At 42.5% G+C, this 21,070-nt stretch overlaps 3 protein-coding genes across 5 annotated transcripts in view; 1 reads left to right on the top strand and 2 right to left on the bottom strand.

Moving 5' to 3' along the window:
* cyfip1 (cytoplasmic FMR1 interacting protein 1) overlaps positions 1-13,026 on the top strand; it is a 28,361-nt gene extending 15,335 nt beyond the window's left edge. For all 3 annotated transcript variants that reach the window (XM_061824020.1, XM_061824021.1, XM_061824022.1), the window contains exons 20-31: positions 127-235; positions 846-965; positions 2,052-2,251; positions 2,330-2,417; positions 6,478-6,621; positions 6,711-6,801; positions 7,692-7,822; positions 8,103-8,175; positions 9,151-9,245; positions 10,037-10,275; positions 11,122-11,269; positions 12,226-13,026. In XM_061824020.1, coding sequence (XP_061680004.1) covers positions 127-235; positions 846-965; positions 2,052-2,251; positions 2,330-2,417; positions 6,478-6,621; positions 6,711-6,801; positions 7,692-7,822; positions 8,103-8,175; positions 9,151-9,245; positions 10,037-10,275; positions 11,122-11,269; positions 12,226-12,390 — 1,603 coding nt within the window. In that variant the 3' untranslated portion in view covers positions 12,391-13,026. The remainder of the gene's footprint in view (positions 1-126; positions 236-845; positions 966-2,051; positions 2,252-2,329; positions 2,418-6,477; positions 6,622-6,710; positions 6,802-7,691; positions 7,823-8,102; positions 8,176-9,150; positions 9,246-10,036; positions 10,276-11,121; positions 11,270-12,225) is intronic.
* LOC133502983 (fibronectin type III domain-containing protein 9) lies at positions 2,429-6,467 on the bottom strand. The gene has a single exon (XM_061824028.1). The coding sequence runs from the start codon at positions 3,648-3,650 to the stop codon at positions 3,072-3,074; it is 579 nt and encodes a 192-aa protein (XP_061680012.1). The 5' UTR covers positions 3,651-6,467; the 3' UTR covers positions 2,429-3,071.
* A 503-nt stretch (positions 13,027-13,529) lies between the features above and the next one.
* On the bottom strand, positions 13,530-20,895 carry nipa2 (NIPA magnesium transporter 2). The gene is made up of 6 exons (XM_061824027.1): positions 20,608-20,895; positions 18,068-18,334; positions 17,013-17,069; positions 15,944-16,034; positions 15,580-15,740; positions 13,530-14,646 (listed from the first exon to the last, which is right to left on the bottom strand). The coding sequence occupies exons 2-6, from the start codon at positions 18,204-18,206 to the stop codon at positions 14,012-14,014; spliced, it is 1,083 nt and encodes a 360-aa protein (XP_061680011.1). The 5' UTR covers positions 18,207-18,334; positions 20,608-20,895; the 3' UTR covers positions 13,530-14,011.
* Positions 20,896-21,070: the final 175 nt, after the last annotated feature.

Raw genomic sequence — 21,070 nt, forward strand, 5'->3', positions numbered from 1 at the left:
TTATCTGTTTTCAACGGGATCTTTTTCAGTGCCAGTACTTGGCAGCAGTGTTCTGGCTCCTCATCATTCCCCTCCACTTCTCTCTCATTGTGGTCCATTGATTAAGAAGTGTTTGATTCCTTCTAGCCTCCTGCTGGACAAACGTTTGCGGGCTGACTGTAAGAGCCAAGGGGCCAACATTCCGTGGCCGGCCTCCAACCGCTATGAGACCCTGCTGAAGCAGCGCCATGTCCAGGTACCTACAACTATATGAATATAAAAAATAAAATGAGAATGACCAAGGCAAAGCTGTTCGGGAAAACAAGGTAAATGGTTTGAAGATGAAACCTAATCGCACAAGTTGGGGGGTACAAAAAGGTCGCCATTTCGAGGAATTGTTAATCTCAAATCCTGAGACATCATTATCGTGATCATGTAGGGACTGGCTCATTATTGACGTTCCTGTTACTTAGATTAAATAGATGGTGAAATGCTTAATGTGCAAATGTTTGATGAAATTACTTAAAGACAACCCAGTGTAACATTTTATTGTCCATACCTCTTCCACAAACCAAGTAATGGAGGTTATGTAACTAATTTTATCCCTTTAGACGTGGCATCTCCGGCACTGGACATTCTTGCGATCTTTGCAAAACTATTCAATTTATTCTCTGCAAGTTTTTTTTTTTTTTTTAAAGTACATCAAAAACAAAACTAAACCTATTTATCTGTTGGGACCGCATGTTTGTGTCATTGTTTTCTATTCAATTCAGCATTGTTCATTCACTGTTCTGGCACCTATTGTCTACGAACACGTAATGGTCCATAGCATTTTCATCGCTAAATTACATGTCGACGTCTCGCAGCTCCTCGGCCGCTCCATTGACCTGAACAGGCTCATCACTCAGAGGGTCTCAGCCGCTCTGTACAAGTCCATGGAGCTGGCCATCAACCGCTTTGAGAGCGAGGACCTCACTTCCATCATGGTAAGCAAATATCTGTTCCAAAAAATTGTACACTTGATAGGATGATGATGTGATGAGACCCTCACATCACCAACGTGGGGGAACATCTACTTTCTACCATTCTGTTTCATCTAAATGGGCAGCACACATTTTCTGTTTTGTAACAAAGGAGGAGGTTTTCTCTTATTATTTAAAACGATTCCCATGTGGCCATGTGTATGTATGCCTATGATGTGCCGTCACGTTTTCGATAAAATGTCTCCTTGGATGAATAATCACAGGGTTTTCCAAAAATTTTGCATCATTTCAATATACATGAAATATGTGCTAGGCCAGTGGTTCTCACTTTTTACATCAAGTGCCACCTAAAAATACTTCTCTTCAACTAAATTAAGTAAATAGAGTATGTCCAAGTGCTTATCAAAAGTGATTTTTGTTCCTAAAAAGTATATTATTGTAATATACACTGCACTTAAATATAGGGGAAAAAAATGGGCTTAAGCAATGCTACAATTATTGTACTCGACATAAGTTACATGAAAAAAAATCTGCTTTTGATAATGTTTTAAAAACTGTTTGACAAGATTGATAGAATAATGTATTATACCTAAAAGCTAAATACAATTAAACTGAGCTTTGAAAATGAAAAGAGAAAAATTTACTAGACTGGATTTTTTTTAAAATCAGCTGTATGAATAGGTGCAAGCGTCGTTGTTTGTTCATCCGTATTTGATGTAAATGTTGCAAATGTTTGTTCCCCTGAACGCACTTTTGAGAATTTATTGTACTAGCCTACCATGTCAGACAATGTGTGTAAACAAAAACAATTTTCAAAATTCCAACATATTCAAACGATTTTGTCCAAATCGTCTAAGAAATTGAAGTATTTTTATTGATTATTATTTATTTCCTCAAAAAGTATTGCAGTGACTGTCATTGAAAACACTAACACAGAATGGCTTTTCATATATGAATGCTGTATGAAATTAACTCATGTTTATCATGTAACTCAGAAAATTTGTAAGTTAGGGGCTCTCATAAATCAAGGTACCGATTTAATCAGCTTATCAGACCCCATTTCTAAAGCAAAGTCTTTGGCGCTTAAAGGAACTGGAAGGCCTCCTGGAGATCAACCGCCTGACGCACAAGCTCCTCTGCAAGTTCTTGACGCTGGACAGCTTTGACGCCATGTTCCGCGAGGCCAACCATAACGTGTCGGCGCCCTACGGCCGCATCACGCTGCACGTCTTCTGGGAGCTCAACTACGACTTCCTGCCCAACTACTGCTACAACGGCTCCACCAACAGGTAGCGGGGGCACGGCGGCGGCCAGTGACTTGCTAGAACGGGTCCGTTTGGTCTGAGCTCTTGACTTTTTGTGCTCAGGTTCGTACGCACCGTCCTGCCATTTTCTCAGGAGTTCCAAAGGGACAAGCCGCCCAATGCTCAACCCCAGTATCTGTATGGTTCTAAGGTCAGTGGCACTTTACCCACCTTGAGTTAACACCCGTATACATACAAATTGGAGCTAGGTTAACGTCGTAGGGACGGTAAACTCGTAAACTGAAATCCTCACTTAGGAATGAAACCTGGTCTCTCTCTCAGCCATAGCTTCACTCAGAACAAAAAAGCCTGACAGAAATCATGCATAAAACGGATGCAAACACAACAAAAACAAATCTGACTAAAAGGTAGAAAACTGACACAAGAACTGCCAAAACTCACTACATTTAAAAATGTATATACAAAAAAATTGTGAAGATGCAGTAATAGGTACGTCAGATGTACGTCTGCCATACTTAGTCAACTCATGTTATGACGTTGATTTTAAGAACTAAACTAAGCCCCCACCCCCACACACACACTCTTCGTATTTGAGTTATTATGGTAGGTTCTTGGCCTATTGACACGGGATTCGAACATGGACTCTCATCCACAACTGCTCCACTTTACCTTACTTACTAGGATTAAGAGATTCACTCATGCAGATTAAAAGACTGAATTAAGCAGTCAATTTGAATTGGCTTGGTTTTATTTCCCGACACATAGGATTCCATAATAATCCATAATACACGACTACATAATTCGTTGGGCCGGACAATACGGCGATGACCTCAATCCAATTGCCTCAAACCGGCTCGCTCCCGGACAGCCGAGCCAGCGTCCTGAGCTCGTGAAGGTCGCCGTTGTCGCAGCTGCCCCTGGGCGTGTAGAGCCGACCGGACGACGAGCGACCCGACCGGACTGCGTCGGTCACCACCGAGCAGCCTCCTCCAATACCGACGCCCCCCCGACCCGTGCAGACCCCTTGTAGGCACCCCCACAGCAGGACGGCAGCAATGACCAGCAGCAAAATGCAGCAGGTCAACCAGGCGCCTGTGCCCAGCTCCCAGCCGGTCCGGTCCTGCCCCTCGCCGCTGTTGTTGAGGGTCACGAATGCTTGGCACTGGTCCCGCACCGGGTTGGCGGCCTGGCACGTGACGCATAGTAAGTAGGTGGTCTGCGGGAGCAAGTTGGCCAGGTGGGTCGCGGTCTGGCTGACGGGGATGCGCTCTTCGTGCATGAAGCTCTTGCGCTTGAAGGCCATGAGCAGGCTGTTCCAGTTGGGGCTGTACATGACGCTGTAGAAGGTGTCCAGGCAGCCAGCCAACGGGGGCCAGCTCACCCTGGCAGAGGTAGCTGAGATGTTATAGACTGCGATCGCCATGAGAGAAAAATGCTCCCTGTCTGGGGAAAACGATAACCTTATTAGTAGAAAAGACCTTTGAGAATAATGCAAGATCAACACTTCAAAAATGTCTTGGACTCTTTATATTTAGGCTAACCCATACACAAATCCAATTCCAATGAAGTTGCAACCCTGTGTTAAACAAATAAAAACAATACAATGATTTGCAAATCAGGTTCAACCTATATTTAATTGAATACACTAAAAAGAAAAGCTATCAAATATACTAATTTAATGTAAATAAAAAAAAAACAGCATCTTTGATGGTATGGGGGCGTGTTAGTGCCATTGGAAATTTGCACATCAGTGAAGGCACCATTACTGCTGAACGACACAAAACTGTTTTTGGAGAAACATATACTGCCATCCAGGCAACGACTTTTTCTTCACATTATGAGGCGTAAAGTATGACAGACTTGTTCAACTGCTGACGCTGTACATCAAGCAAAAATTCAAGATTTTGTTTATCTGTTCCGTGCATTATGTGCCGTCTTTCACTCAACGTGTCTCTCAAATCTTTTTTTTTTTTTTTTTTTTTATTTTTTTTTTTTAAAATATAGCTTTGTCAGCCATTCAAAAAGACACAATAAAACTTACATAAACATCTCGAAATAAAAATTTGTTTTTGGAGTCGGATATACTGTGCACGACAGCGATGCAGAGTAAATGTCTTTCTCTGAGCTGATCTGTGACATCATTGATCGGGTCAGCGAATTATGACATCAAAACCGATCGGATGGACAAAAAAATGCCAGTTATCGGTGTAAAGTCTCATAAGCAAGCAGTTATCATCTGCCTTGTGCAACTGACGCTCCACCAATTTGTCTCACAGCAAAATGCTAACAAAATATCAGTGCGCTATCCGATGCCCCGCTTGAATAACCCACGCCTTATTTTTGCCATTAATTACAACTGTCAATAGCGCCACAATCCCGCATGAGGATCAGGCAACGGGATGTAACAATGCCAGAATAATAAGCATTCTGTACAGGGGATTGTTGGAATAAAGCCCCGGTCAGTGGTGGGATTAAATTACATAATCTTGCTTGGTGATTTGCCACGAGGTCATTGAGTCACCGCTGAACATTTGGCTCCTTTTAGAATATCCCAATTATTGCCCAAGATCAATGCTTTCCAAGCCTTTTGCACAACGTTCCGCCTAAAATAAATAAATATTTAGCGTCCAAGAACCACCATCTTGACTGACATGATTAATAACACATTTTCATCTCATTTCATTGAATTTTACCTTTATTTTTATTGGACATTGGACTTTGTGCATTTTAAAAGGTATTTATTTACATTTTGTTGTGAATATGACAATATCTGTCTGTGCTTTTTTTGTGTTCTACTCCATCTGTCAAAGCATTCTGTAATAATGTTTTAAGAGATGTTACATAAATTTATATAAAATCTGGGTTTCCCCGCTAAACTACTGTCCCTCGATAAGTGGAAGATGGACGCCTGGATACAAAAAGTTGTTATTATTATTATTATTCAAATAAAGTAGTATCATTGGCATAGTGCTCATCAAAAATGACACAGGTGTTATTCCCCAAAAGTAGATGTAGTAATACAAGAATCCACTATAGCATTATGAACACTAATACTGCACTTGAATACTGCAAAATAAAGTTTAAAGAAATCGTTGACAATTGAGTTAAGTGAAAAAATGAAGCATTAAATGTAAAAAAAAAAAAAAAAAAAAACTTGGACCATGTTAAATGCATTAAAGCAAAACGTTCTTAAAAATTAAATGCAAATGTAATAATCATTAGTTAAATAAAACTGATCTGCAATCAAGCAGTGATTTTTCTACGTACAGCAAGAGTAGCGGAAGTTCCACGACTATTTTTGACAGTCACTAATGTTGATCTGAAAATCACCATCACATTGTCAAAAAAAACAAAACGTCCCTTCAAATTTCATTTGTGACGTTAATTTTTACTGGTCTTGCGCATTATTAAAGTCGTTGTTAAGCGTAAAACACACACACACACACACACGTCCATGAGGAATACTAAAACGCATTCCAGGTTTCGCACAATAATTGACCGCAGAACACGTGAGACTTACCGAGTCTCAACCAGTCACATCTGCGATGCCGCCGTCGACAGGCAGCCTGGATGAGCGCGCCCTCGTTTTAGCCGCCACGTTCGGGTGCATGCGCAGTCGGCGACGGACTGGTGGGAACGAGGGGCGGGGGAGGCATCTGAGGTGGATGGCTGAAATGTGAACAATTCCAAGTTCCGAGACTTATTACGAGATTGACGGAGAAGCAAACATCGGCTCCTGAAAAGCAGACATACCAGCAGTTTCCTATTGAATATTTAAAAATTTTTTACAAAGCACCATTCCTGAAATGATGCTGACATGCCGAGTGCTTCATTTTTTTGAAGGGGAAAAAAATGAATATCTGCTCTCCGCATCCTTGATAAGTCCCACAGTGACACCTTGTGAACAAAGAGCGCATGTGACTCATCCGTCGCCCACTTTAAGCATAATTGTATGCATATTTTGAATTTTCCCACTTTATATTTTTATATTTCTGGGATCCTGTCCTCTGTTTTTAACTGGAAAAGGCAAATGCAATAACAGCAGTTTGATGGCATCGTGTTAAGTTAACGGGAAATTCCATTTAGACTTAAATTGTCCTTTCCCACTTTCTGTAATGTACAGGAAAAGCATTTTCAAATTTTATTAGTGTCTGTCAGTCATTCACGTATTTTCCCTCTTCCTCACCTGAGCTTTATTACTTCCCGATGCAGCTCGTTCTTGACCGTTTTCCCCACGTATGTCGCGACAGACGCTAAACCTGACGTACAGCAGCATCTTCAGCTGCTACCGCAACTTCGTGGGCCCGCCGCACATCAAGGTCATGTGCCGGTTGCTGGGCTACCAGGGCATCGCCGTGGTGATGGAAGAGCTGCTCAAGGTGGTCAAGAGCTTGGTGCGTCCCATCGAAAGCGTTGCGACGGCGACGTTTGGGCGGCCGTTGTGTACCTAATGAAGTGTCCGCTGTCCGGCCGGCCATTGCAGCTCCAGGGCACCATCATGCAGTACGTGAAGACCCTGATGGAGGTGATGCCCAAAATCTGCCGCCTTCCTCGCCATGAGTACGGCTCGCCAGGTTCGTGTGCGCTCTCATTTGCTTCATTTTTGTCCAAGATCGCATGCATATAGGAACAAACAGGAAAAAAAAAAAAATAGCATGGATTTTTCTGCTTGCTGAGGATTTTTTTTTTTTTTTTTTTTTTTGAGTTGGGGCTGCAATTGGTTGTGGAACTAATAATACTTTTCATAATCGATTAATCTGTCGATTATTTGTATTCAAACTTCCACCAGAGACGAGACCTTATTTCAAACTGTACATTCTGTCCTTTGATTCTGATGCCCAAATAAATTGCCCAAAATATTGAACGTTGTTTTCTAAAAGGGCGGCACGGTGGATCAGCTGGAAAGTGTCGGACTCACAATTCTGAGGTCCCGGGTTTGATCCCAGACCAGCCTGTGTGGAATTTGCATGTTCTCCCCGTGCCTGTGTGGGTTTTCTCCGGGCGCTCCGGTTTCCTCCTTTATCCCAAAAACATGCAACATTCATTGGACTCTCTAAATTGCCCCGAGGTGTGATTGTGAATGCGATTGGTTGTCTCTATTTGCCCTGCGTTTGGCTGGCGACCAGTTCAGGGTGTGTACCCCGCTTCCTGCCCGTTGACAGCTGGGATAGGCTCCGGCACTCTCTTGCGACCCTTGCGAGGATAAGCAGCTGAGAAAATAGATGAATAAAAGCAGACATTTGCAAATGTCTCATTTTGATTAAATATAAAGATAAATTAGTCTGCTTTTATGGAAGACTGCAGAATTCTGCGAGTATTCACTGTTGACAGGCTGAAATTGTCAGCATTTGAATAATTGTAAACAACGCCTCTTCACGATTAATAAATTATCAAGATAATTGTCGCTTCATCGGGTAACCGATTAGTTGTTGTTTCATTGTTTGACCTTGGATGTCTTTGCTAGGCATCCTGGAATTCTTCCACCACCAGCTGAAGGACATCGTGGAGTACGCCGAGCTAAAGACGGTGTGCTTCCAGAACCTGCGGGAAGTGGGCAACGCCCTCCTCTTCTGCCTGCTCAGCGAGCAGAGTCTGGTACGGGCACAGCCGCACGTTGGCGTCGAAATCGCGCCATTCATTTGGGTTTCGGCTACCTAAAAGTGGCCACGACAATGTCCAATGATGCATTTTGATCTCGACAGTGTATTTGTTGATCCGATTGAAGCGCTGAACTTTGAAAAGACACAATGAGAGAAGTTTCATTACATTTTCATGTTGAAGAAAAAGCAAATGAGGTGGAGACAAATGGCCGCCACAGAGCCCAGACGATGATTGGGTGTAGCTGATGAAGCGCATTGTTGTTTTTGCGGTGCAGTCGCAGGAGGAGGTTTGCGACCTGTTGCACGCGGCGCCTTTCCAGAACATTCTGCCCAGAGTCCACGTCAAAGGTAAACTGCGAAACCACCCTCATAAACATTTTGTCACATAAAGCAAAAATTATCAAATGTGAAGGTGCTACTATAGTAGAAATGAAAAAGAATTACATGGATTTAAGTTGAATGTAAATCAACTTCAGCCACGGTAATAACGATACGACTAAAAGAAAAAAAATGAACGAGAGAACAATTGAATTGCAATCATCTCCAACAAAGTAGTAAGTGTATTGTTTAATACATACAAGGATAAAAAGTGCAGCTATTAAAATTGGGGAAATAAAAAAAAAAATGGTAATAGAGGTAATATTACAAGAATTTAAAAAAGCTTCACGTACAATAGTGTACTTTTCATATCCCGTAATTATTCAAATAATTAAATGGATAAATGTATACTAAAACACAAAAATACTTGTTCCTCTAATAAGAAAATACATTGTGTGCTAATATACATATTTTTATCTCAGTGAAATGAACAAACATGCTATTGTTGAATTTGGGCATTCATTAAAAACAGATAACGTTAAATGTGTTCAGAAAAAACAAATCTGAGTATGGAGTAAATACAAATTAGCTAAAAATAATGATGCTGTTAATGAACTAAAAATGGAAATAATTGAATGAATAATGTACCATAAGTACAAAAAAATGTATTGTTTAAATTATTATAAATGTATGATGCTTAAGCAGAGTAATATGAAATTTATTTCATAATAAGCATATAATATAATGAAAATTACCTGTTGATAAAAATATAACTGCATTTAATAAAAACATTGAAGGGTTAAATTGAATTAACTATAACCTTTAGTAATAACAATATTGTTCAATTAGAAAAAGTCACCTTGTGAAAATGAAATAAAAAATAATATACAAATGAAAAGCCAGTTAAAAAAATGCACAAAGCAATCATTAATAGATTGTTCAGTCAGAATGTGCATGCAAGCGTATTTCATGAAGTGACCGGTCGTCGTGCGTGCATGTTGGCAGAGGGTGAGCGACTGGACGCCAAGATGAAGCGCCTGGAGGCAAAGTACACGGCGCTGCATCTGGTTCCTCTCATCGAGCGTCTCGGCACGCCACAGGTTTTTTTTTTTTTTTTTTCAACTATTGTTGTTTGGCAACACAAAAAATGCTTGCGATATCTCAACGTTGTCATTTAACATATGACAATTTGAAATTTTGGTACAGATTTTTAATAAAAATCATGGGAAGTTTATACATGTGATTTCATAAAATCATGCGGCGGCCAGATCTGGCCCTCGGACCTTGATTTTGACACCAGTGTTGTAAGGCATTAAACTTCCTTTTATTCCTTTTATTAAGTACAGTTCCTCTGTGCACTAGACCCTCACATATTCATGATTCAGCATTCTTGGATTCACCTAATCATACATTTTCCATAAATTTTATTTTTTTTTTTTTTATATACATATCCCTGCATATTCTTTTTTTAAAATCCTACAAACATCAGGGCAATTCTAACGTGCATCAAATTCTTGGGAAAATTTGTAGCTACGCGCGGTTGGGCCACTTTATTTCACTTTTACATACAATATGAACACATTTGCATTTAATTTTTTTATAATCAATTTGAGACTTTTTTTTGTCAGAACAGTTTTTATTCGACTTTAACATGCAATACATATTTTTTTTTCCTTCCTGCATTCAAGTGCAGCGTTAATGTTTAACCTATGCGTAGTTACGGCTGCCTGAACTTGAGTTATAAATTAACTTTTAAGTGCAGTACCTTTGCCGTTAGTCTCAAAGTTTTTTTTTTTTTTTAACACATATCCGAGTAAAAAATGTTTTTTTACGTTTTTGAGTACGATATGTTTTGAGTCATCGTTTAAGTACAATTTTTGTAATTTTTCAGCAAATCGCCATCGCCCGCGAGGGCGACCTGCTGACCAAGGAGCGGCTCTGCTGCGGCCTGTCCATGTTCGAGGTGATCCTGGCGCGCGTCCGCGGCTTCCTGGACGACCCCATCTGGCGCGGCCCGCTGCCCAGCAACGGCGTCATGCACGTGGACGAGTGCGTCGAGTTCCACCGCCTGTGGAGCGCCATGCAGTTCGTCTACTGCATCCCCGTCGGCGCCCACGAGTTCACCGTCGAGTGAGTGCCGTACCCCCCTCCCTCTCACTGAGCGGAGGGAAATAACAGAGGAAGCACTTGGTGTACTGAAGTAGAGGTTTTTTTTTTTTTGTAGGATTAGTTTATTTTGACACCTATACATTGCGCCAAACCATTGTTGTCTTAATCCTAACATCATTTGAAATGCCATAGAAGGGCTAATAGAAATGAGCGGAGATTACGGCTATTCTCTGCATTCTCAAGGTCCCACAGACGACAAAAGACAAAACGTTGAGCTAAATCACAGAAATTTCCGCTAACTTAATGCTAACATACAGTTAAATTAGTGCTAAACGTCACGGACAGGCTTATGAAAATTTGCATGGATGCTGTAATTTCTGGCCTATAAATCGCGGCTTTTTTCAGCCCTATGCGATGATGCAGGTAATTTCTGCGTTTTTTTCTAACCGCCGCAAGGGGGTACTCGAGCGGAAAAGGTAAGAGTGAGACCGATGGAATATATGTCCCGAGGAAGTGACTTTTACCAGTCTGGCCCTTTTAGTGCTGCGCTAGCGTGTTACTGCCTTGATTTTTACAGGTATTTTTTTTTTTTTTTTTTTTAAGTGCGGCGCTAACGTTAGGTTTCGACGTGGGCACTTGCGGCTTTTACACAGCTGCGGTGTATGTATGTACCAAATGGTATTTCCTTTACAAATGTACTGGATGAGGCTCATAACCAGGTGTGCTCCGTAGGCCGGGAATTATGGTAATGTGATCATTACAAACCTTTAAACAGTTGCTACTTTACCATACGTAGAGCAACCAAACTAGTGAAAAGTGACCTGTCTGCTGTCACTGACAGTCACGCGGTTCCGGTCCGGTTTTTAGGCAGTGCTTTGGCGACGGCCTCCACTGGGCTGGCTGCATGATCATCGGCCTTCTGGGCCAGCAGCGGCGCTTCGACATCCTGGACTTCAGCTACCACCTGCTCAAAGTGCAGAAGCACGATGGCAAGGACGAGATCATCAAGAGCGTAGTGAGTACTTTACTGGAGTACACCTTGGAGTGGTTACCGGCACACACATATTCACACTCGGGGACAATTTAAAGGCTTTAATGGCGGCACGGTGGATCAGCTGGTAAAGCGTTGGCCTCATTGTTCTGACGTCCGAGATTGAATCCGGGTCCCACCTGTGTGGAGTTTGCGTGTTCTCCCCGTGCCTGCAAGTGTGGCTTTTCTCCGGGCACTCCGGTTTCCTCCCACACCCCAAAAACATGCAACATTCATTGGACACTCTACATTGTCCCAAGGTGCGGTTGTTGTCTGTCTCGATGTGCCCTGCGATTGGCTGGCAACCGGTTCAGGGTGTACCCTGCCCGCCTCCTGCCTGTTGACAGCTGGGATCGGCTCCAGCACTCCCGTGACCCTTGTGAGGAAAAGCGGCAAAGAAAATGGATGGATGAATAATGGCTTTAAGCATGTTAAAAAAAAAAAAAAAAGCTTTAATGTACAAATGCATTTAAATCATTTAAAAATTACTTTGTTCTTCAAAATCCAGGTTAATTTATTACATATACATAATGCAAAATTTAAGTTTTGTCATAAATTATTTTACTTCAATTTAAAAAATCATTTTGGTTACAAGTTATTTTATCACCTATGAATTATTTGGTGAATTTACATAGATTTTTAAATGCTTATTTGTATAATTGTGGCAAGATTTTTTCTTCACCACAGTTTGAAAAAATATCCTTTTTTGTACATATTGAATACATTTAAGAATGTAATATTTCTTGATTTAAGAATTTCTGAAATTTTACTCTAATCAATTTTCACTTCAAAAAACCTTGATAAAATATTCAAAATAAATTTAAAGTTTTAATTTAAATAAAAAAAATTCTCCGACCTCAGCTATTTTAATTCTGCACGATGGAATAGATTGAGCTTGACAACAATCATCTTTTTTTTTCCCCCTCCCCGCTTTCCATCAGCCGCTGAAGAAAATGGTGGACCGCATCCGCAAGTTCCAAGTGCTCAACAACGAGATCTTCGCCATCCTGAACAAGTACCTCAAGTCGGGCGACGGCGAGAACATGCCGGTGGAGCACGTGCGCTGCTTCCAGCCGCCCATCCACCAATCGCTGGCCAGCAGCTGAGCGCAAACGGCAAGAATTTCCCTCTTACATGTACAACACAATTATTTCCTTTATGTATTCCCATTTTTTTTTTTTCGACTTTGTTAGCAAAGACCACTTGAGTATCATTCCCGCAATAAACTTTTTGTATTCACACGTGCCTTATCGGGAAATAGATATTTTATACTTCTAGATGATGACTTTTTAAGAGATTAATATTTAAAAACTTTGTGGTGATGGTGGAACATTAGAGGTGAGGTGAAGTTTTTCTTTTCGTATTCTGCATGCTGAACGCATTTCTATTCACTGTGCCTTGACTTGTAATCATTCTTTTATTATTCCAATAAATATGTAACAGAGTCATCTGCAGAATGCATTCATTTTTAAATTGAAAAAAAGTTACATACATTAAAATATTACAACAATTTTATAGTGATGGCAACACCTCATTATAAAGTATATTCAGGATCATTCCAGTGGGGTGAAAATGGGGTTCAAATCTCCTCCTGTTCATCTTGCGGGTCAAATTGTTGCCCCATTTTGTTAAAAAAAATAAATTGGTATGAAATATCTGCCTGCGTAAAATAATGTTATCTACATCTACAATAGAAAAGCTTCATTTCACACATTTTCAAGTTTGGTTTTTTTTTTTTTTTTTTAAACCTGTCCTTGGTACCCCAATCATGTTCGGGGATCGACGTGACCAGTTGCATGCACGGTAGGTGAAAAGTTTTGCTTAATGCGACATCAATGCTAGTTTTATTAGCTTTCCTATTGTGTTTTACATTGTGGGCTAGCATTATGCTAGAAGACGTTGGGAAAAGTTATGCGGTTGTTTTAGATACACGTGCCGGCTTTGTTTAGTTGGGCAGTCTGTAATTTTTGCTCTGAAGTGAAAAATGTTAAAAATACAGCAGTGCCTTTAACTGATGACTGCTCACAACTTCAAAATCCGAGCCTTGGCAGATTTTGCCGAGTTGTGAGCTGAGCAATGAGCGCTAAATGTTGGTAGTGAGCGTCACAAAAAGCAGCAGAAATGGAAAACTACTCCCCCCCCCCCCAAAAAAAGTGTATTAATCAGATTTGTCTTATTCTGTCCTCTAAACGCAAAACACCACAAATATTATTTGTATTTGTTATAAAGTATAGTAAGGTGCTACTTTCAAAAATTTGTTGGCATTTTATTGGGACACTGCAACCAATAAATTGCAACTCCACTCATTTCAGGAAAGTTGATTTGTGATACAAACTTGGTCACAGAATGAATCGAAGTCTTATCTCAAGGCACTGCTGTATTTGGGAGTTTAGGGTGTCAGCATCTCATGGAACAAAAATAGAACGTTCATTTTAGTCAAGTACATGAATCGCTTAACGTGAGAAATGGATCATTTTGCAGCGAGCTTGTCCCCCCCCACGCAGGGGCAATTGTGAATAACAATATAAGCCGATAGTTTCAGGAGATGTGTGTATATATTTTTTGCTTTAACCGTTCTCGATGTTCCTTCATAGCGAGTGATTCCCAACAGCCTTTTTTTCCAGTGCTACAACTGAACGGAAAAGTGAGAAGAGGAGAAAACGTGGAAGTAAGGCAAAGGAAAACGAGTACAATCCATTGGTCCCGATTGTCTCCATTTTGGCGTCCTTACGACGCCAGGCTCCCGTTGCGCCTGGAGACGGCGTCGAACGGCACGTCGCGCTCCTCGCCGCCGTCGTCGCTGCGGAGGAGTTGGTAAGTCCCGTTGGCGTCGGGGTACGCGCCGTTGGCGTTCCTTTGGTCCTTGCGCACGGCGGTGGCGGCGAGCGCGGCCAAACTGACGCTGACGTCCTTGAAGGCGTGCAGCAAGAAGATGCCCGCCACGATTGTGAGGAAGCCGGTCAGCGTGCCGATGACGTCGGCCGCCCCCATGTGCTGCCACTCCTTGAAGAGGACGGCGGAGCAGGTGAGCACCGACGTGGTGAAGAACACGTAGTAGACGGGCGTCACCAGGGACGTGTTGAAGATGTCCAGCGCCTTGTTGAGGAAGTTGATCTGCGTGCTGACGCAGGCCACCAGGCCCAGCAGGAGGAGCCAGGCCAGGGGGGAGCGCGCCACGTTGGTGCCCCCCACCGCCTCCTTGATGGCGATGCCCAGGCCCTTGACGCACGACACGGACAGGGAGCCGATGAGGGAGCAGATGCCGATGTACACCAGGATGTTGGTCTGCCCGTGGCGGGGGGCCACCGCCAGGATCAACACCAGGACCACCGTCACCACCGCCATGGCGAAGATGAAGAAGCCTCAACGAAAGACGGAAGAGAAAAGGACTGCGTTAAAAGGCTGAACTTTCAAGAAATGGGGGGGGGACGACTCCCTCTAGTGGTATGTCAAAGAATCACTGAAATGTTCAAACCATTCATTCAAATTACAGTAGCTTGATGTTTTTTAATTCAATACAGAACATTTCAGTACACTTCAGTTTTATTTTAAAAGTAAATTTCCATGAATATTTTTTTACCTGTGTTAAGACTTCATTTTTAAAACTTAGTGAGCAATACATTTTTTTTTTTTTTTGCCTATAAACTGCGACTTTTTTCACACGCTAAGGGCCGCAGGGGGGCACTCGAGCGGAAAAGGTAAGAGTGAGACCGGTGGAATATATGTGTCGAGGAAATGACTTTTACCGGGTCTGGCCCTGTTAGCGCTGCGCTTGCGTGTTACTGCCCTGTGTCTGATTTTTACCGGTATGTTGTTTTGTTTGTTTTTTTCTAACTGGCCCTGTTAGCACGGTGCTAGAGTGGCGGCGTTAGCAATACGCACTGGCACTGGCACTAGCGTTGAACTCTCTGTGTACCGTCTTTGTAAATATCTCGTGCCTCAACGTGGGCACTTGCGGCTTTTACACAGCTGCGGCGTATGTATGTAGCAAATGGTATTTCCTTTACTAATGTTACTGGGAGAGGCTTATAACCAGGTGCGCTCTGCATGCCGGGAATTACGGTACTTTGACAGACAAGTATTTTTTTTTTTTTTTTTAAGTAAAAAAAGAAAAAAAAAAAGGTGTACAGGATAAAGTTGTTGCACTTAAGAGAGCCAAACGGTAGTTTGATGTAAACATAATACTGATAAGCAAAGCGTTAAACTTGAAAATGATGAATTTAGACAAAAATCCCTACCCTTGGGTACAGCTGGGTATTTCCCCATTCCAGTACGGCGTTGGCGTTTTTTTTTACCTGGGTCGACCAGCTTTTGCGCCATGTCCTCCAGGCTGCTGATCTCCTCCTCTTTGGGGGCGTGGATGACCATGCTGGTGGAGCCCAGCACGCTCAGCAGGCAGCCCAGCTTACCGTGAAGGTTCAAGCGCTCGCTCAGGAAGTACGACGACAGCACCGCGCTGAGAAAAAAAAAAACAAACAAACAAACCAAAAAAAAAAAAAAAAATCAAAACTACGGAGATTTCGGTGAAAATGGGAAAAGTCATCAGTTTTTTGAGCCGCTTATGCTCTCAACGGTCACGGGAGGGCTGGAGCTTATCCCAGCTAACTACGCCACGAACTGGTCGCCGGTCACTAATAAGTGAAAAGTTTCTCTGCGTACCTGACCAGCACGCTGAGGGCGCCCAGGGGCGTGACCAGAGTGGCGGGGGCGAAGGCGTAGGCTGCGAAGTTGGCTGCCTCACCGGCACCCACTGAAACACAGAAAAATAATAATAATAATAATTCACTGAACGTAAATAATAAATTTGTGTTGAATTTCATGCTAAAAATAATTGAGGGGTGCGACGACAAGTTTCATCCTTGAATCTTTTAGAGACCTTGTTTCACTTGAAGACTCTCCCCAAATTTCATATGTACAATAAACCCTCCAATGTGAAGCAATATTATTATTACATATAATTTGGACATTAATTGAAAATAATATTTTTGTAATCCAAGCAAAATCGGAATGTGTGCCAGCTTTCACAGCCAAACGCGGAAGAAACATCCTTGACTGGGGCTAGCCCAACCCTTGTTGTTCGTCGTCAGCACCACGCTCCTCCCAACACGTCGGCTTCCACCTGTTTGCATTCTGGCTCAAACGCTTGAACGTTATTTTTGTTTTCTTTGCTCAATGGCGGGAGTAGTAATAGCACGGAGCGTCGACTCGTTGTTATACTCGCTTTGTTGGCTCTGAGCACACAACACTTCCTTTTTACTATTTACGGCAATCCGCGCGTGCAAATAGAGTGGAACTGACATATTTTCGGGTCATAAATATATAATATTGATGGACGTGTCCCCCCAATCCTACGTGGCGGCCATGTGATGATGCTTCTATCTACTGTTTACTGGGGGGCTCTGAGGAATACAAAACTTATATATGGTGTCTCGAACCTGCCATTTTTGAGTCAGTAACTTTTTTGTCAAGCCGTTCACCTTTGTCAACAGATTTGGAACTAGGAAGCGCATGAAAGCCACTCGCCTATGATGAGTACAGTACGTCAACAATGTCACCATGTCCAAGCACCCCAGCGGGGGTAAGTTGAGATAAAATGTGGAACTTGCAATTTTCTATGAACCGCTACCAAAGTTCCGACGTATTTGACCTGCAAGCTGAAATGCGAACAACACGGGAGTCAAGCTGGCTTCCACCGGGGTGCATGCAAACGACGTTTAAATTCACTTACTTGAAAGTAAGCCAGCCCACCAAAGCCACTCCTTGAGATACGCGTGACCGCCCTGACCTGAAAGGTGAACGAGAGGGAAAAACAGTTGAAAAGAAGCGCGACATCCCATTTGCATTGCCAGATGGGAGGAAGAATTCTTGTTCAAAAAAGAAAAACAAGAAGACCAAAAAAAAAAAAAACAAACAAAAAAACGGGCAGGAGTAGGTCTAGCGCAACCGGTCCTAAGACTGTCGTCAGCAGGGTGCGACAGAGAGACTGCAAGAGTACCAGAACGGCATAAAATGTCCTCGGAAAAGGTGTCGCTCAGAATCAGATCAAAGACGGCTGTTGAGGATGTTGCCGTTCACTTCCTAGTTAGGGAACGGCAACTTGTGCAAAAAAAAAACGTCAAATTACCTTCAGCTGTATTGTGAGTTATGTAATTAAATGACTGCGTTCAATAAACAACGCGGGAGAAGTCCGCGTCTGCTTTTCGTAAAGTGTTGCCGCCGCCGCAGGTTTTTCTTCCCCACATTTGCGGCTATCCAGTTGCACAAACACTAGCAGGCCGGGGAGGGATAGTACCTCGTCACAAGTATGTTTACTTTTTTTTTTTTTCTTAGGTTTGTGTAGGTTGTGGTTTTCTCGTATGAATGTACATTTTGACTCCTCAAAAAAACCTCCCGAACCGTGAGCGTCACTGGACTCATCCGCAGCAGTGGAAAAGTTTTATTCCATTCCAAATAAATTGCACGACGGTGCTTCAGTGCGCGTCTTTTGCTGTGGAATCGAACGTTTGCTGAACGTTAGCAGTCCGTTCATGTTTTTGTTTGCCTTCAAACTTTGCGTCCATCACTTCTCTCCTGCATTCTTGTATTACTATTTTTTGTTTTGCATATGACAATCCCCCCCCCACAATTCTACACCACTATGGCTATGTTCACCCTGCAGGGCATGACACCCAATTAGGATTTTTTTGGGGGGGAGAGGCAATCTTTTTACATAGTAGAATGAATGCAAATCTTTTATTCTTCTTTTTTTTTTCTCCTCGAATTGCAGAGTTTCGCCCTTCTCACCCGCTCGCATGGATCCCTTCCTGGCCAGCCGCAGCAGGCCTTTCTTCTTGAGGATGAAGCTCCCCCCGATGAAGACGCTGGAGCTGACGGCCAGGGCCAGGCCGATGTAGAAGTCGTACTCGCCCCGGTCCAGAGCCATCCCGAACCCGGACGCGCTGCTATTGCCGCTGCTGTTGTCGGCGGCGTCGCCGGCCTGCGTCACATTGACCGCCAGGCAGCGAAGACGTTTCTGCTGGCCGGAAGCGCAGCTCAAGTCGAGCCACACTTCTGAGAGAGGGGGGCAAAAAAAAAAAAAAAAAAAAAAGTCATTGCTCTGAACACATCAGCACATTTGCGTCGATGGAAAAGCGAAACCAACAGCAGACTAGTTTCACTACTTTTGGGCACCATTGCAAAGACTGATTGGGGGAAACCCAGACGTGCATTACAAGTCCGATCACATCAGGATGGGATCCAAAAACACAAAAAACTTGACAATTTACCAGAATTGTGTGCCTCAACTAACCCAATGTTCCCCCCCCAAAAAAAGCTCAACTTCCTAACAGTAACAAGTGGATAAAAAAACAAAAGTTAATTTTTTTTTAAGACTAGATGAGAATTTTTTTAAATGCCAGTAAGGAGTAGAAAGTAAAGATGTTTTCAAATGAGGGAGTAAAAGTGAAGTCATTACAAAAATAAATAAAATTTAAATCTAAAGTACAGGAACAAAATATTGCCACTACTGCTTGGCAACAAAGACAAAAAAAAAAAAAATCTACATACAAAAATAGTTCCTTTTTATTTATTAACTCATTCGTGGGCAGCGTCCCATTTTTGGGACATCATGATTTTCACGCATTATGTCCTTCAGTGTATCAAAATATTTAAGTGTTTTGATCTGAAGCCATAATTTGGTATCGGGAGAGGATAACTCGTCGTTCAAAATTAGCACGGAGTTATTTCCCTTTCCTTCCTGACCCAACGTTGCTGCCTCAAATACAAGAGGGAGAAAGCTCAGTATACAACCAACTTTGTCTTCAAAATGCTAATCCATCAGTATTATTAATGCGTAAGTGTCGTTCGAGAATAAGAATGAATTAATAAACATATCTCTAGTATGTACCACTTCACAGAACTGATAACATCTGTCTTTTTTGCCCTAACCCTGTATGCATTAAAATGAAAAAGATGTTATTTCCTTCATTGTGGCCTGTTAGGAGACTTTTATCTGACTAAGGCAAAAAATTGCCACCCTGCCCATGAATGAGTTAAATTGTGCTGATATGAGAGAAGTGGGGGGGGGGGGATCTTATCACCAGATACTACAATAGAAACAGCTGCGCTGACAAGCTAAATTCTGGCAGGATTATCAGGACTCAACTGACATGTCTTGCAAGAGCAAAACAACAACAACAAAAAACTATTGTCGACATGCAACTTTACCTGTGCACCCTCCCCTAAGATAAATCTTGACACCGAAAGCTCGTCGGCACTAGACTCGTTTTTAAATTGTCTTCAATAAAGCTACGGACGAGGAATATTTTGCTTTTCTGAATTTGTTACACGTCGTTAGAGCTACCTGGGTAACGTTTATACAGTTGCTGCTGTTCATGTTTTTTTTTCTCCACCTTAAGACAAAGATTCTTTTTACATGTACTTTTTTTTTTTTTTTTAAACAGTGTCATCATCCTCAGAGGTTGAAAAACAGGAAAGTAAGTGGCTTATTTTGACCAAGGTAGCAGCAAGTACAGATATCTGTAAAATGTCATCAGAAAACTCAACATTTAAATACAGATAGTTAAACAAGCAAATGTATTTTGTAGTAAAGTACAGTATATTCGTAGTTTTTTTTTTTTTTATAGCTTCCTACCAGTGCAGACATTTATTTTTGCCAATAGCCAAGTCAAGCACTTGAAAGAAGAAGTGAAAAACTCCCAAAACATTCTGTCACTGTATTTTTTTTAACGAATTAACCCACCGTCCTCGCCAGCAAAAGTCCAATTGGGCCCCGAAAACAAGTTCGAGTCCACCGCGTTGACGCCGCACTCCATCGCGAACTCCACAATCTCGTTTAACCGGCTGGCTCTCCCGTGGAAACGCCACAGCAGCCACCTCACGTCCCACTAGGTGTCATTTTGACAGCTCGTCACGCGCCGCGTTATGTTAATGAAGAGTCCTTCGGTTTGTTTTTTTTTTTTTTTTAGTTTGTTCCTGCTTCATCGTCGTGAGACATTCAGGTGACCTCGGCAGGTGAGCTCAATTAGCTTCGTGGCTAGCTAGCGCGCTCGCATCGCGCACCGGCAAAGTTGGACTTAATTTCATCACATTCGCTGAAAATGTGCAAAACAATAAAGTGATAAATGGTCAAATGTAAACATTGGTTTGGAGTTCGGTCGGACACAAAGGCGAGTAAGCAGAACTACTCCCGGATGCACGCGTGAGCTAGCAAGGTGCTAACTCCGGCTACCCAAAGTCGTTCACCGTTCCTTAAAAAAAAAAAAAATTAATACAATTTAAAAAGGCTACTTTATGTTTTCGTTATTCATTTGATGGGAAAGTACCTTTCTAGAGACAGCCCACGACAACCGGCTAATTGAAGCTCACACGCGGGGCCACTTGGTAATCGTCGCTGCCTGCGCCTCCATTCCCGTCAAGCGGCCACCAAAGCCGGCGATGACGACTGGGTGGGTGGCTGGCACACCGGGCGGACTCGCTGGGCTGCTTTGGCCGCCTGTGGAGGAGCCGGCACCGGCCCAGCGCTCCAAGGTGTTCACGCGTGGAATCACACGCCACGCCCCGACCCGACCCCACGCCACGTACAATACAGACCTGCGTCTGTTTCTTTAACAACGGCCACCTCGCACGCCACTCAGCATTTCCCAATCTTTATTAAAAAAACGAAACACATGCAGTATTTTACTTCATTAAAAGCTTATTGGACGGACCCACAGAAAAGTCACAAGAAGCAGATTTACGTCCAATCTAGTGGCAATTTTGCATATACTTTTTTAAAAGGGCAGGACA

Source organism: Syngnathoides biaculeatus, chromosome 7 (assembly GCF_019802595.1).
Source record: "Syngnathoides biaculeatus isolate LvHL_M chromosome 7, ASM1980259v1, whole genome shotgun sequence".
In the NCBI taxonomy this organism is placed as follows: Eukaryota; Metazoa; Chordata; class Actinopteri; order Syngnathiformes; family Syngnathidae; genus Syngnathoides; species Syngnathoides biaculeatus.

Excerpts from the sequence above, each read along its gene's own strand:
- nipa2 (XM_061824027.1), bottom strand. The coding sequence starts at position 18,206 with ATGGCTCTGGACCGGGGCGAGTACGACTTCTACATCGGCCTGGCCCTG. Across the intron at positions 15,741-15,943 it reads GCCCTCAGCGTGCTGGTCAG|CGCGGTGCTGTCGTCGTACT; the intron begins GTACGCAGAGAA and ends TTTTTTTCTCAG. Across the intron at positions 14,647-15,579 it reads GCAAAAGCTGGTCGACCCAG|GCTTCTTCATCTTCGCCATG; the intron begins GTAAAAAAAAAC and ends TCTTTCGTTGAG.
- LOC133502983 (XM_061824028.1), bottom strand. The coding sequence starts at position 3,650 with ATGGCGATCGCAGTCTATAACATCTCAGCTACCTCTGCCAGGGTGAGC.